The sequence below is a fragment of the Saccharomyces eubayanus genome, chromosome XII, assembly GCF_001298625.1.
Source record: "Saccharomyces eubayanus strain FM1318 chromosome XII, whole genome shotgun sequence".
Classification (NCBI taxonomy): Eukaryota; Fungi; Ascomycota; class Saccharomycetes; order Saccharomycetales; family Saccharomycetaceae; genus Saccharomyces; species Saccharomyces eubayanus.
Window position 1 is genome coordinate 673,004 of NC_030971.1, and position 13,040 is coordinate 686,043.

At 40.5% G+C, this 13,040-nt stretch overlaps 8 protein-coding genes across 8 annotated transcripts; 3 read left to right on the top strand and 5 right to left on the bottom strand.

Annotated features, from left to right (window-relative positions):
- Positions 1-342: 342 nt before the first annotated feature.
- Positions 343-888, bottom strand: RSO55 (Rso55p; the record flags this gene model as incomplete). The annotated part of the gene is made up of 1 exon (XM_018366846.1): positions 343-888. The coding sequence occupies one exon, from the start codon at positions 886-888 to the stop codon at positions 343-345; it is 546 nt and encodes a 181-aa protein (XP_018220685.1).
- A 173-nt stretch (positions 889-1,061) lies between these two features.
- Positions 1,062-2,003, top strand: PUT7 (Put7p; the record flags this gene model as incomplete). The annotated part of the gene is made up of 1 exon (XM_018366847.1): positions 1,062-2,003. One exon carries the CDS (start codon positions 1,062-1,064, stop codon positions 2,001-2,003), a length of 942 nt encoding a protein of 313 aa, XP_018220686.1.
- Positions 2,004-2,071: 68 nt separating this feature from the next.
- On the bottom strand, positions 2,072-3,010 carry ECI1 (dodecenoyl-CoA isomerase; the record flags this gene model as incomplete). The annotated part of the gene is made up of 1 exon (XM_018366848.1): positions 2,072-3,010. The coding sequence occupies one exon, from the start codon at positions 3,008-3,010 to the stop codon at positions 2,072-2,074; it is 939 nt and encodes a 312-aa protein (XP_018220687.1).
- A 210-nt stretch (positions 3,011-3,220) lies between these two features.
- NNT1 (S-adenosylmethionine-dependent methyltransferase) lies at positions 3,221-4,006 on the top strand (the record flags this gene model as incomplete). The annotated part of the gene is made up of 1 exon (XM_018366849.1): positions 3,221-4,006. The coding sequence occupies one exon, from the start codon at positions 3,221-3,223 to the stop codon at positions 4,004-4,006; it is 786 nt and encodes a 261-aa protein (XP_018220688.1).
- Positions 4,007-4,440: 434 nt separating this feature from the next.
- Positions 4,441-6,063, bottom strand: CTS1 (chitinase; the record flags this gene model as incomplete). The annotated part of the gene is made up of 1 exon (XM_018366850.1): positions 4,441-6,063. The coding sequence occupies one exon, from the start codon at positions 6,061-6,063 to the stop codon at positions 4,441-4,443; it is 1,623 nt and encodes a 540-aa protein (XP_018220689.1).
- An 856-nt stretch (positions 6,064-6,919) lies between these two features.
- On the bottom strand, positions 6,920-7,987 carry DI49_3794 (uncharacterized protein; the record flags this gene model as incomplete). Its single annotated transcript, XM_018366851.1, has 1 exon — positions 6,920-7,987. The coding sequence occupies one exon, from the start codon at positions 7,985-7,987 to the stop codon at positions 6,920-6,922; it is 1,068 nt and encodes a 355-aa protein (XP_018220690.1).
- Positions 7,988-9,398: 1,411 nt separating this feature from the next.
- MEC3 (Mec3p) lies at positions 9,399-10,820 on the bottom strand (the record flags this gene model as incomplete). Its single annotated transcript, XM_018366852.1, has 1 exon — positions 9,399-10,820. One exon carries the CDS (start codon positions 10,818-10,820, stop codon positions 9,399-9,401), a length of 1,422 nt encoding a protein of 473 aa, XP_018220691.1.
- A 189-nt stretch (positions 10,821-11,009) lies between these two features.
- GUF1 (GTPase GUF1) lies at positions 11,010-12,947 on the top strand (the record flags this gene model as incomplete). The annotated part of the gene is made up of 1 exon (XM_018366853.1): positions 11,010-12,947. The coding sequence occupies one exon, from the start codon at positions 11,010-11,012 to the stop codon at positions 12,945-12,947; it is 1,938 nt and encodes a 645-aa protein (XP_018220692.1).
- Between the last annotated feature and the right edge of the window lie 93 nt (positions 12,948-13,040).

Consider the following 13,040-nt stretch of genomic DNA (forward strand, 5'->3'; position numbering starts at 1 on the left):
CGTCTATGTAAAAAAAAAAAAAAAAATCTCCGACCTGAACGAGCATATATAATGACTAAAAAAAGCAAAATGACCACGAAACGGAAACAAGTGTAAAGAGATGCGAAAAAGAAGAAAAAATAGAAGCCTGCCCTGCCTGCCTACAAACTAAGATTGGCGTATAAGCACCACACGGTGCGATCTCGCTGACGACGTGCAGAATGTGCAGCAGCAGGAACTTCCGTGTATTGTTGTCGCAGTGCTTTGTTCGTGACCAGGCCTCCTAGCCAGCTTGGGTGCCCGCAGCTGAAAAATTTATTAATTTCAAATTTTTCCGCTTCGCTTTTGTCACTTCGCCTGCGGTTACCGTCGGAATAATTCACGCAGCGCCTCCTGGTCCCGGGCCTCGCGCTCCTCTTTTTCAGCACGAGCGGCCTCGCCATGCCGTTCGTGCTTCGCGATACTGCGCCGGCGCTGCGCGTGTTTCTGTTGGCGGTGCCACAGCTGCAACGCGGCCTCTCTGGAGGGAATCGTGTCGCACGACGCGGCGGCCAGCTCGCGCGCGAGCTTGAGCCGGGCAAGCCGGCGGTTCTGCTCACGTGACCGTGTTTCTTGGCACTCGACCACGATGCCCGTGGGCTCGTGTCGCAACTGCACTTTGGAGTTGCACTTGTTGATCTTCTGGCCGCCGGGGCCTCTGCCACCGTGGAGGAACTTTTCTGTGCATTGTGCCTCCATTTCTGGGGTGAACTGCGGCCGCGGCGGGAACTTGTTCTTCTTGATCAGCGGCACTGCCGTGCCGCTGATCCATCTTCTACACGCTGTGTTCATCATCGTTTCTTGGTGAGGTTGCTCGCGGTTAGTATTCTGCGGTGGTTGCAAGTTAGCTGTTGGTCTGCCTGCCTCCATATGCTTTCACATGAGCGTGCGCGATGGTATTCCGGGGAAAAAAAACCGCACGGTAATTAGTGTGTTGTGCGCGTATATATACATATATGCATGAGCCTTGGCTGGCAATGATCGGGATAGAAGATGTGCGTGCGCATATGCAGGCAGGTGGGACGTAGCAATATAGTAAGTCAATGATGATGCGGTTAGGGCGTGTGTCGCCGGTGCGATTCTTTCCTGCCAAAATAAGCCCGCAGCGGTTCTGGCCGTGTTTGCGGAGCTTTTACTCGTATTCAGGGCCACTTTTGCAGAAATCTATGTCTTTGAAAAACATTCAACTATCAGAGCTATCGTCACCGCCGTTGCTGAAGGAAAAGGAAAAGGAAAAGGAAAAGGATGTCAAGACTTCGTTTGGTCTGTTGGACAGGTTTTCGGAAAACTTCATCGCCCAGGGAAACGGGTTGAAACCCACTACTTCTCAGAATCAACTGGACACAATCAAGTTTTATCAGTTGCTGCGTGAGAGGGGCAGCTTCTCGGACGAACAGTGTAAAAACATTATTTCTTTGCTCTTGCAACTGTTGAATAACGAGTTCTATTCTAACTACAATGAGTTGTTTCTTAGAGATATGGAACTGAACAAGCAGTCTCATCTGTTCAGTTCCCTGGAGACTGAACTGAAGTTTGCCATCCAAAACTCCAGGGACACGCAGCTGAATGAGCATCATTTGCAACTCTTGAAACTTAAGAGAGAGCTGAACTCCATCCATGACGAACTGAACGAAGTTATAATAAACTCTCTGCAAAAGGACGCTAAACTAGAGTTCAATAACCAGAAACTGGAGAATACCCTACTGTATAAGCATATCAACCTGAGGTTGAACGACTCTTCCAACAAGATTCAAACCAAGATACTGGGCGAAATCAGGTCCCACATCGAAAATTTAAGATGGCAAACAACAAGAAGCGGTCTCTTAATCATACTGGTCCTTGTTTGTTCGATTATGATCGGAGTAAGTGCGTCGAAAAAGGAACACGCGGTAGTACCACAAGAACCGACAGAACCGAAAGAGCCAGAACCCCCACTACCGGATCAAGTTCCAACAACACTCTCCCCCGAGACCAGCTTGAAATAAAATAGTTAGTATGTATTTCCGTACATCGATATATAGTGTTTTTTCGTTTCCCTGGGGGTGGGGGAGCGCTATAACCGATGTTTTCTCTGTTTGGAGCCCAATTGGCTAAATCTTCTCAAAGGCTCTCCGTCCACCCAGTACTTCAGCGATTCATTCACCTCCATCGAATTGATCTTGTTCAGTGAGTCAATGTGGTTCGACTGGAGCAATTTCTTCATTCCCAGGCAACTGGGCAAATACAACCCTTCCACTTTGCGTCCCAGCTCTTCCAAAACCGCCGTATTGAACTCTTCGCTGCTTGCCGATGGCATGTTGAAATTCTTGCTTATGAACCCGCTCTCGCACAGTGTATCGTACTTGAATGGTTTATTGAACATCAGGTGCTCATACGCCGTGTTTACGCCAAACTTTAGAGGCAGCGAAACCGTCGTGCCGCCTTCGGTGACCAGTCCCAAGTTGGCAAATGGGTACAGCAAGTAGACCTTGTCGTTCATACTGTACACGATGTCACATAATGCCACCAACGCCGCACTCATCCCTATAGCTGGTCCGTTCAAACAGCAAATCAAAACCTTGGAATGCTTGATAAACGCATCTGTAACATATACGTTCCTAGCGACAAAATTGGACAGCCATTTGCTTGTTTCTGATGCGTATTCAATGCTACTGTCTCCCTGTGCCTTTGCAATGCCTTTGAAGTCTGCCCCACTCGAAAAAAACCTACCGCTGCTTTGTAAAACTGTGAAATACACGTGTGGGTCTTTGTCTGCCAATTCCAGCAGTTCTCCCAGGTAAATATAATCTTCTCCCTCTAAAGCATTTAAATTCCCAGGTTTCACTAATTGTATAATGAAAAAGGGCCCCACGGTACGATAACTGATTTTCTCATTCTTTCTAATTCCCGGCATCTCTTTGTTTGTTTCTGCTATACTATTTGTCTGTACAACCAGCCGTGGACGCCCAATTTCTTCATCCATGTACTGTCCTCTCTTTATATATCGATGCATTATATAACCGCCATTGGGGTAAAGAAAAAAAGGTCCCTGCTACAGCCTTTCGGATCATGATCGCTTACGCCCGCCTTGGATCTCGGGTTCTTCTCTTAGCGTCTTTTTTTTCAAGATGACGAAAAAAATGAAATCTTCTAAAACCATAATTGCAATTGATGAGTTAATCGACCTCGAGTAGTTTATCACAAGATACATAAGTGGACGCACATGTCAGATATAGAATCATTAGGCGGGGCCGCAGGTCTATTCGAAGAGCCAGAGGACTTTCTTCCTCCCCCACCAAAACCTCATTTTGCGGAATACCAAAGGTCGCACAGCACTAAAGAGTCCAAATCCGATGTAACAGACATCAAGCTTCGTCTCGTCGGTACGTCCCCGCTTTGGGGTCATCTTTTGTGGAATGCGGGGGTATATACATCGAACCATTTGGATGCTCATCCAGAACTGATAAAGGGGAAAACTGTTTTAGAATTGGGTGCTGCAGCAGCTCTACCTTCTGTCATTTGTGCTTTGAACGGTGCTAAAATGGTTGTTTCTACTGATTATCCTGATCCTGATCTAATGGAAAATATTCGTTATAATATAAAAACTAACGTTCCAGAAGGACTCGGCAACATCAGTGCAGAGGGATATATTTGGGGTAATGATTATACTCCATTGTTGGCCAACATCAACAAGTCTAACAGTAGCAATGAGAAGTTTGATTTGATCATCTTGAGTGATTTGGTTTTCAATCATACAGAGCATCATAAATTACTTAGAACAACAAAGGACTTATTGGCTGAAAATGGTAAGGCGTTAGTAGTGTTTTCACCACATAGACCAAAATTGTTGGCAAATGACTTGGAATTTTTCCAATTGGCTAACGATGAGTTCAGTTTGGTTCCTGAGTTGATCGAAATGGTTAATTGGAAACCAATGTTCGATGAAGATGAAGAAACAGTCGAAATCAGATCTCGCGTTTACGCATATTATCTAACCCATAAAAAGTAATAAAACCGGGAAGTTAATGAGCGTTTTTTTATTTAAAACTATAAGGCTTTTGGTTTATGTAATACTTAAATAGACATATCTCTCTTTTTTGCATACATCTCTTTTAAACCAGCTCACCCACATAAATATTTATCATTTTAGACTAATGAAAAGAAGAATACTAATTTAATAAAGTAGCCTAATGATGAACCGGGATAGAAACCCCCTATAGCGAACACAAAATAGAACAATCCCAGTGATTTTCTTAAAAATATTTCGTAGTAGATAAATTAGTTAATTATAAAAGTGAAGAACCAGAAGCTCTATTCCTTCCATCGCGCGAAGCAACCTGGGGAAAGAGAAGAGAAGTAGAAATGCTAAAATAGAGCAGGGAGCAAATAGAATAGGTAAAGAGGTGGGACATTAAGACGCCTTTGCTATAATCCTTTGCGATTTTAGAAGTAGTTACTTTCCAAATAGGAGAAATTACATTGCGTGTACACTGAGTCACCTGAGTCAAAAGCATAACACGTAGTTCCTGAAGCACATTCCATATAAACCCAGGCGCTGTGGTCACAAACAGCGTACTCTCCATCAGCAGAGCATGCAATCTCGCCCTCAGTACACGTAGATTTACCATTCAATTGACCGGCGGCATATTGAGCATTTAACTGTTTAGCGGTTGTACGAGCCGCACTGTCTGAGCTTGAGCCTGTGGTTGTTGGAGAGAGTGTACTTGTAGTTGGAGAAAGTGTACTTGTAGTTGGAGAAAGTGTACTTGTAGTTGGAGAAAGTGTGCTTGTGGTAGTCGTTGGAGTAGACAGAGTAGTTTTTACGCTAGTGGTGGTAGCAGTAGTGAAAGGACTCTTTGTTGTGGTGATAGCGGGAGTATTCTTTGACGTAGTGGTCGTGGAAGTAGTCTCTGTCATGGTGGATGATGTTATCTCTGTACTGCTGGTAGTTGGAGTTTCTATAGTACTAGTAGTGGTTGGAGATAGCGTTACTTTAGTCTTACTTTGTGTGGTAGTGGTAATTTGGGTGGTCTTTTTTTGAGAGGTAGAAGTTGTTGAACTTAAAGTAGTCGTGGATTTTGAAGTAGTTGTGGATTTTAAGGTAGTGGTAGTAGAAGAGGTCGGGGTTGAGTCAGCATCTGCCAACAGTTCCTTGAGAACTTGGACATATGGCTCACCATTTAGTTGATTTGTAAAAGCTTGAGATGCATCCCATAATGCAATACCACCGAATGCACTTGAAGATGAGATTTCGGCAATGGTGGATTCCAATAAGGAGGTATCAGAGATATATCCAGATCCTGCGGCTGAAGAAGAACCAGGTAAGCCCAAGAACAGCTTTATGTTCTTATTTGGGGATACAGTTTGAGCATAGGTTAACCAGGTGTCCCAATTAAACTGACCGTTGACATTACAGTAGTTATTATAGAATTGGATGAACGCGAAATCAATGTCGGCATTCTCTAGCAGGTCACCAACTGAAGCATCTGGATATGGACATTGAGGAGCAGCAGAAAGGTAGTACTGCTTAGTACCTTTGGCAAATAAAGTTCTTAATTTGGTAGCTAAAGCACTGTATCCAACATTGTTGTTGTTTTCAATGTCAAAATCAAAACCGTCAACAACGGCAGAGTCAAATGGACGTTCACTAGMACCAGTACCTTCGCCAAAAGTATCCCATAAAGTCTGAGCGAAATCTTCTGCTTGGGAATCATCCGAAAATAAATAACTACCAGACGCACCACCTAATGATAAAAGAACTTTCTTGCCAAGGGATTGACAGGTTTCGATATCTTTGGCAATTTGAGTACAGTGAAGCAAGCCATCGGAAAATGTATCAGAGCATGCGTTGGCAAAGTTCAAACCAAGTGTTGGAAACTGGTTTAAGAAGGACAATAGGAAAATATCAGCATCAGAAGATTGACAGTAAGTAGCTAAGGATTCTTGTGTGCCTGCTGAATTTTGGCCCCAGTAAACAGCAATATTAGTATTAGCGGAGCCATCAAAAGCATTAGTTGAAGACACTAAAAATTGTGTAAATAGAAGGATGGTATAAAAGAGTGACATTCTATTAATATCAGTATTTTTTTTATTTTAATATCAATGTGTTGAAAAAAGCGAGTGATCTCTAGAAGAGGTTATAAAATGAGTGAAAGGCTGATTTTTTTGGAGGTATAAGGCCTTAAAGGAGTGAAATGTTTACTATTTTGAGATATTGAGTCTTAAAGGAGTGAAAGATTTTCAATAATATAAAAAGAAACTTTGCTGATATAGTCTTAATTCAATGGAATGGAGCTGATGCTTTTTTTTTATCACATTAGAAGATAAGTGAGATGAGAAGTCCTTTATTTAAAACGAGATATCTTGCCATCCTTATATATTTGACCGATACCTAGGTGAGCAGTCTTTCTCTCCCATTCTTTGCATTGCGTTCCTTGCTTTTCTTAACGAATTGTCAAGGGGGTTGGTCAGTTAATGTCAATGTTTACACAACAATTGAAATATATAAACAAATAAACAAACCCATCAAAAAATAAACCAGTTAGAACTCTAACTTAGTGGCGCACACCTACTTAGACAAGGCTGGTCTATTTTTCAAGGGACCAGCGCTTAAGTTTTTCACCAGCGGAAAAACAAAAAACTAGTGAGTAGGATCAGACACCCACACACGTTTTTAATCGTTACTATGGCAACAATTCAATTCGATTTGATTAACGGTAATGACGTTGATAAATTCCGATTTGTTGAGGATTTCCCAGGCAGAGTCTGGTTAAAACACCAGTGAATACTCTCTTTTGTTGTGCTTGTAAGCCCAAATTACAAAGTAATGCTGTTTTCTTGCGTCATATAATATCTTCTATACGAATTTCGAAAAGTTATTAATTATATTCTATACAGTACACAAGACACCAAGAGCAAATTACTATGGTAGTTCGTTAAATTTTGTCTCCCATACCTGAATCCACTTCTTCCTTTTGGCATCACCTTCATAGAGCCTGTTCATTTGGACAAGAGTTTTTTTAATCACACCTCCTAACTCAGCTTGTTCTTCCTTCACCTCTTGAGCGCTAAATTTCTTTGGCTCAAATTGCACGGTAGATACTACTTCATCCAGAAGCAGCTGTGCTTTTTTTATTGATGAGTGCAAATTGTCTAAAGTTATTGCTTGATTTTTCTTGGGCTTGAAGTCCTTTGATACTAGAGTTTTCCTGAATATTGACACCAATAATTTGATCATCTTTATCTTCTTCGTGAACCCATCGAAAAATAACTTTATGCATTCATACGCCTTTTCTTGGTCAAAGTCCTCGTCTTTCACCTCCGTTTCAGATTCAGAATCTTCGAAATCTAAAAACATATCGTTCGAGGTCGCTGAAAAATCCGGCTCCTCTAGCCATTCCTTTATTTCATCCAGTGTATCATCCATTATATCCACGTTGCCTTTAAGGATATCTGCCAAGACCCCGCAGGGCCCGATTTTGGAACAGTTGGAAAGGAAATCGCACGCATTGAAAATTTTACCAACAGATGTTAATCTTTCTTTATCTAGCGAAGCTTCATCTTCATCTTTTAGTCTTTTTTGTAACTCCGCAATGAAGTTTCTCAAACCATCAAGTAATTGCAATGTGCTCTCATCAAGCTGGTCTGAAAAATATTTCGGATAATCTTCACTGTTGTAAAACAAAGGAAATAGACTCAATAAGTAAAATAACGACCTGCTAAAGCTTTGAATTTCGGTGAAGACGACTTTGTGATTGTTATCGAAAGTACCTGGCTTACACACAATCCCAATCTTTGTGCAATGTGCTTTTAATACAGAAGCTAATTTACCAAGTTCTTTGATTGGAGTAGAATCTTGTAACTTAGTAGTGGAGGAAATTTTATGCAAATCTTCTGATTTTTTATATGTCACTAGAAACTGATCTTCTATCGAATCTAGTAGTTCTAATAACCTTGTGTTATCGGCGATGTCATTGCTTTCGGTCGCCATGTTTTGGGACTTGGTTTATTCTTACTTAAAACGACGTTTCAGTAAGCCTGTTTTTCTTGTGTTGATGTAAAGTTGTTTGCTAATCTTCTAGATCATCGACGTTTTTTTTTTTCATTACCACACTGCGAAACGGCCAGGCAAAAACAGTTGGGAAAAAAACCTTACCAAACCTTATGTACATCAAGATTTACTGCTATGATAAACTACAACTAAAAACAGGATTAAGCAATATTCGGGTGTGACGATTCTACCAAATGGCGAGCGTAAAGAAACAATGAATCGTTAATTAATTACATAATTCCAGTATTACTTTATATTTAGATAAAAGAACACATATCGAAACACAAATACATAACAAAAATTACCTTTATAGTAAGATAACTAGGGATCGCTATTTATTCTTCACTTCTCTGCTCCTTTTCTTCAAATTTTTAATTGACTTATTGGACAGATGGACCTGGGTTCATTCTTCTCTTACCGTTGACCAAAGTGACGTTAACGAATCTTCTGGTGTACAATAATCTCTTGTAAGCACGGCCTTTTGGCTTCTTTGGCTTTTCAGTTTTTTCAACTTTTGGAGTTTGAGACTTAACCTTACCAGCACGAGCTAGGGAACCGTGAACTTTAGCCTGAATTAATAGAATTAATATTGAAATTAATAGTTATGTTAGTATTATGAATCATGAATCTTTTAATGTTTCAGCAAATAGGTTATTAAGCGTAACGTTTTTTTGTTTTTTCTTCTCCAGATCTTTCCCTAATTCCGTCGGTTAGGTATATTAACTTCAAAAAGTATGCACTTGGTCATACATCCTTGGTGTGGCCATGATGGGATCTGTATAAATGAAAATCCTGTTGCCTTATGTGTCGTTATCGAATATTTGCATTCAGAGGCGCCCATTTTATCATGCTATCCACATCGAGTATATCCTTGTGTACAAAGTTCTGTTGCATTTCCAGTTCATTTTTATCTTTTCAGACTAGAGCTAGAAAATCTGAGAGATGTCCTAGTTAGTTCTCGACATATTATCCTCTATTGCTGAAACGATGAATTTCCTCTGTATTTTAAGGGCTTTATCAAGCTATTACGTACCATTTTTGCTTATTTTTTGTATATGGGATTGAAAAAGAACCTAGTCAGTGGCAAACCGAATATGCAATTGATATATATTCTAACGCAGCATCCAGTTTGTATGGCTGTCCTATCTCTTTTCCTGGAACTCGCGGAGTCGGAGTTGTCGTTTTTTCCTCACAAAAAATAGAAAAAACTAAACTGATGAGAGGCACGGATTCAATAAAATGTACTGATGCACAGTCTTTTTGATTTCCGCATTTTAAAAGCAAGGAAAAAAAAGATGATGAACTACATACGCAATTAGCAATCTTGTTTGAATAGATAGCGCCACAGAGCTCACAAACCTTTTGATCTTGCCATGTAATATATGATCTGACCTCTTTCCCTTGGCTTTTCCACGTCCTCGCTGTCCTCCAAACTACCACGGTCCAGCGAACAATGGAATACACAAGATTCGTCGTGAGAAATTGCCAAAACAACTTCCTCGAACGCTGCGTATAGTTTGGAACAGACTTTCCAATCTTTGCAGCGGATAATTACTTCATGAGTGGACGAACTCTCTTGTTCCGCCTTTTCTACCATTACAGACACATCATTGAATCTTGTATCGTCGCTGTTGTCAGTAGTGTAATTATTTCGCGTATCAGCAATTTCACTGTCTTCAATCCTCAACAGGTCTTCATCATAACGAGCATTCTCCTCTATCTCTCTATCTCTAGTATTGGTATATAGCGAAGACATCGGTTTGTCAGTATCAATCATGGGAAGAGATTCTTGTTCATGCTCAGGATGGATGTCCATATTATGATTTTGGGAAGGATTGGCAGAACTACTCTCTTGTTGTTGTATCACTGAGTCTAAGGGTCCATTCCAACATATTTCCAAATGCCAATCTAACTCATTCACAATTATTTTCAACTCCACATCATCTCCCTCGTCGCCCTGCTTTTTCTTCTTGATTCCAGTTAAATGAATGTGATTAACGTTAGTATACCGTTCGACACGTCTTATAAACCCATGAAAGGCAGAACCGAACTCACCAGAAATCGGCGGCAGTTTGTACATCATTAACTGAATATAGTTGATCATGGGCTCCTGTATTCGCGTGTCCTGAGCACGAAACAATAATTTTACTGGCACCTTAAACGAGTGCATAATAACCTTGTTACTTGCAAGTAAATTTCCTGTCGCTACTGTCGTCGGCAAGCCATTTTGATCATCTATTCCCCCATTCATGACCACAGCATCATTGGGACCGCCAGTATGAACAATTTCTTCAAAAGTTACACCCAATGCACAAATAGGGTTTGGTTTTGATGTTGTATCCACACCTCCGGCTGTTCCTCCTGAAAGTGTTCCGTTATTTGTATTCCATTCAGGCATTGACTGCAGCTTTATAGTCATATTAGAAGAGGATCCTTGATTCATTACGCGGTCGTATCTTTTGAAAACACTCAATAAAGAGTCACAATTGCACTCCATTGTTATTGTATTTAGTTCGCGAGCGGATATGACTGTATACAGTCTAAACACATCCTGAGGAATAGTACACCATAGTTGTCCAGTGTCTCCGCGTAGTATTGTACCATTGCTACTACTATTCAGTGACGATTTGGGAGTGGATATTATGGTCAACCTTTCGCTATTGAATCTTAAAATAGCTGTCTTTCTCAATGAGGCTACCGTATTGATAGTAGTTCTCAATAATTTATAGTCATCTGGTGCTTCGCAACCATTCACTATTAACTTCAACTTCATCTAGTTGTTTTCCCATACACTTACTTTTGCCTTTTCAATTTCTGATCTTAATATGTGTTTATATTTTATTTCGATGTAAATAAAGAAAATCAATTGGCATTGCAAACAAAATCAAATAAAACTCGCCCCCGACTGCAGTTAAACTCGTGAATTAAAGGTATTGATGTGGGAGACTAACCTGACTAGAATATGCTAAAACTTAAGGTCAAAACGTTAAAGCAACTATGGTCTCATCAACGGCATACATACATTCTACGATATAATCATACGGTGACGCCCGCACAGGTTTTGCAAACACGGATTGAACAAATTCCAATAGAAAATTACAGAAACTTTTCTATTGTTGCTCATGTCGATCATGGAAAGTCGACATTAAGTGACAGACTGCTAGAAATAACACACGTCATTGATCCAAATGCGAAAAATAAGCAGGTTCTAGATAAACTTGAAGTCGAAAGAGAAAGAGGAATCACTATAAAAGCACAAACATGTTCGATGTTCTATAACGACAAAAGAACTGGAGAAGATTACCTCTTACACCTAATTGACACTCCAGGACATGTAGATTTTAGAGGGGAAGTTTCAAGGTCTTACGCATCATGCGGGGGGGCTATTCTTTTGGTCGATGCCTCGCAAGGTATTCAAGCTCAGACAGTGGCTAATTTCTATTTGGCCTTTAGCCTGGGGTTGAAGTTAATCCCGGTAATAAATAAAGTCGATCTCAACCTTACAGACGTAAAACAGGTTAAAGACCAAATAGTGAATAATTTTGAGCTTCCGGAAGAAGACATAATCGGCGTCAGTGCCAAAACAGGTCTAAACGTGGAAGACCTGCTATTGCCAGCTATAATTGACCGCATACCACCACCAACTGGGAGGCTCGGCAAACCCTTTAGAGCACTATTAGTAGATTCGTGGTACGATGCATACTTAGGAGCAGTTCTTTTAGTCAATATAGTTGACGGGTCTGTACGCAAGAATGACAGGGTTGTTTGTGCCCAGACAAAGGAAAAATACGAAGTTAAAGATACCGGAATCATGTATCCTGACAGGACTTCCACAGGTACTTTGAAGGCGGGGCAAGTTGGCTATATAGTACTGGGAATGAAGGACTCTAAGGAGGCTAAAGTAGGAGATACTATTATGCATTTGGGTAAGGAGCATGAAACCGAAGTACTTCCTGGCTTTGAAGAACAAAAACCTATGGTGTTTGTGGGCGCGTTTCCGGCAGATGGGGTTGAATTTAAAGCGATGGATGATGATATGAGTAGACTTGTTCTCAATGACAGATCCGTTACCTTGGAGCGTGAGACTTCTAATGCCTTAGGACAAGGTTGGAGGTTGGGCTTTTTAGGATCTTTACATGCATCTGTTTTCCGTGAAAGGCTAGAAAAAGAATATGGTTCCAAATTGATTATTACCCAACCCACTGTGCCTTATTTAGTTGAGTTCACTGATGGTTCAAAAAAGCTAATAACCAATCCTGATGAATTTCCAGACGCTGCTACGAAAAGAGTAAACGTTGCAGCTTATCACGAACCATTTATAGAGGCAGTTATGACGTTGCCTCAGGAATATTTAGGCAATGTTATACGTTTATGCGACAGCAATCGAGGAGAACAGATTGATATCACTTACCTTAACACTAACGGACAAGTAATGCTAAAATATTACCTTCCGTTATCACATTTGGTTGATGACTTTTTTGGCAAATTAAAATCTGTCTCCAGAGGGTTTGCTTCTTTGGATTATGAAGAGGCTGGATATAGAAATTCTGATGTCGTGAAACTACAACTATTAGTTAATGGGAATGCTATCGACGCCTTATCCAGGGTATTGCACAGGTCTGAAGTTGAACGAGTTGGTAGGGAATGGGTAAAGAAATTCAAAGAGTTCGTTAAATCGCAATTATATGAGGTTGTTATCCAAGCTAGGGCTAATAACAAGATAATAGCTAGGGAGACCATAAAGGCGAGAAGAAAAGATGTTCTTCAGAAGTTACATGCTTCTGATCTCTCTCGTAGAAAGAAACTATTGGCCAAGCAAAAAGAGGGTAAAAAGCATATGAAAACTATAGGTAATATCCAAATTAACCAAGAAGCATATCAAGCATTTTTACGTCGTTGAAATTGCATTCGTGTTTTTTATTTTATTCTTTTGACACTACTACTATTTTAAAAATATGAAAAGCTGTATATAGGTAAGTACTTTTAACCTGTA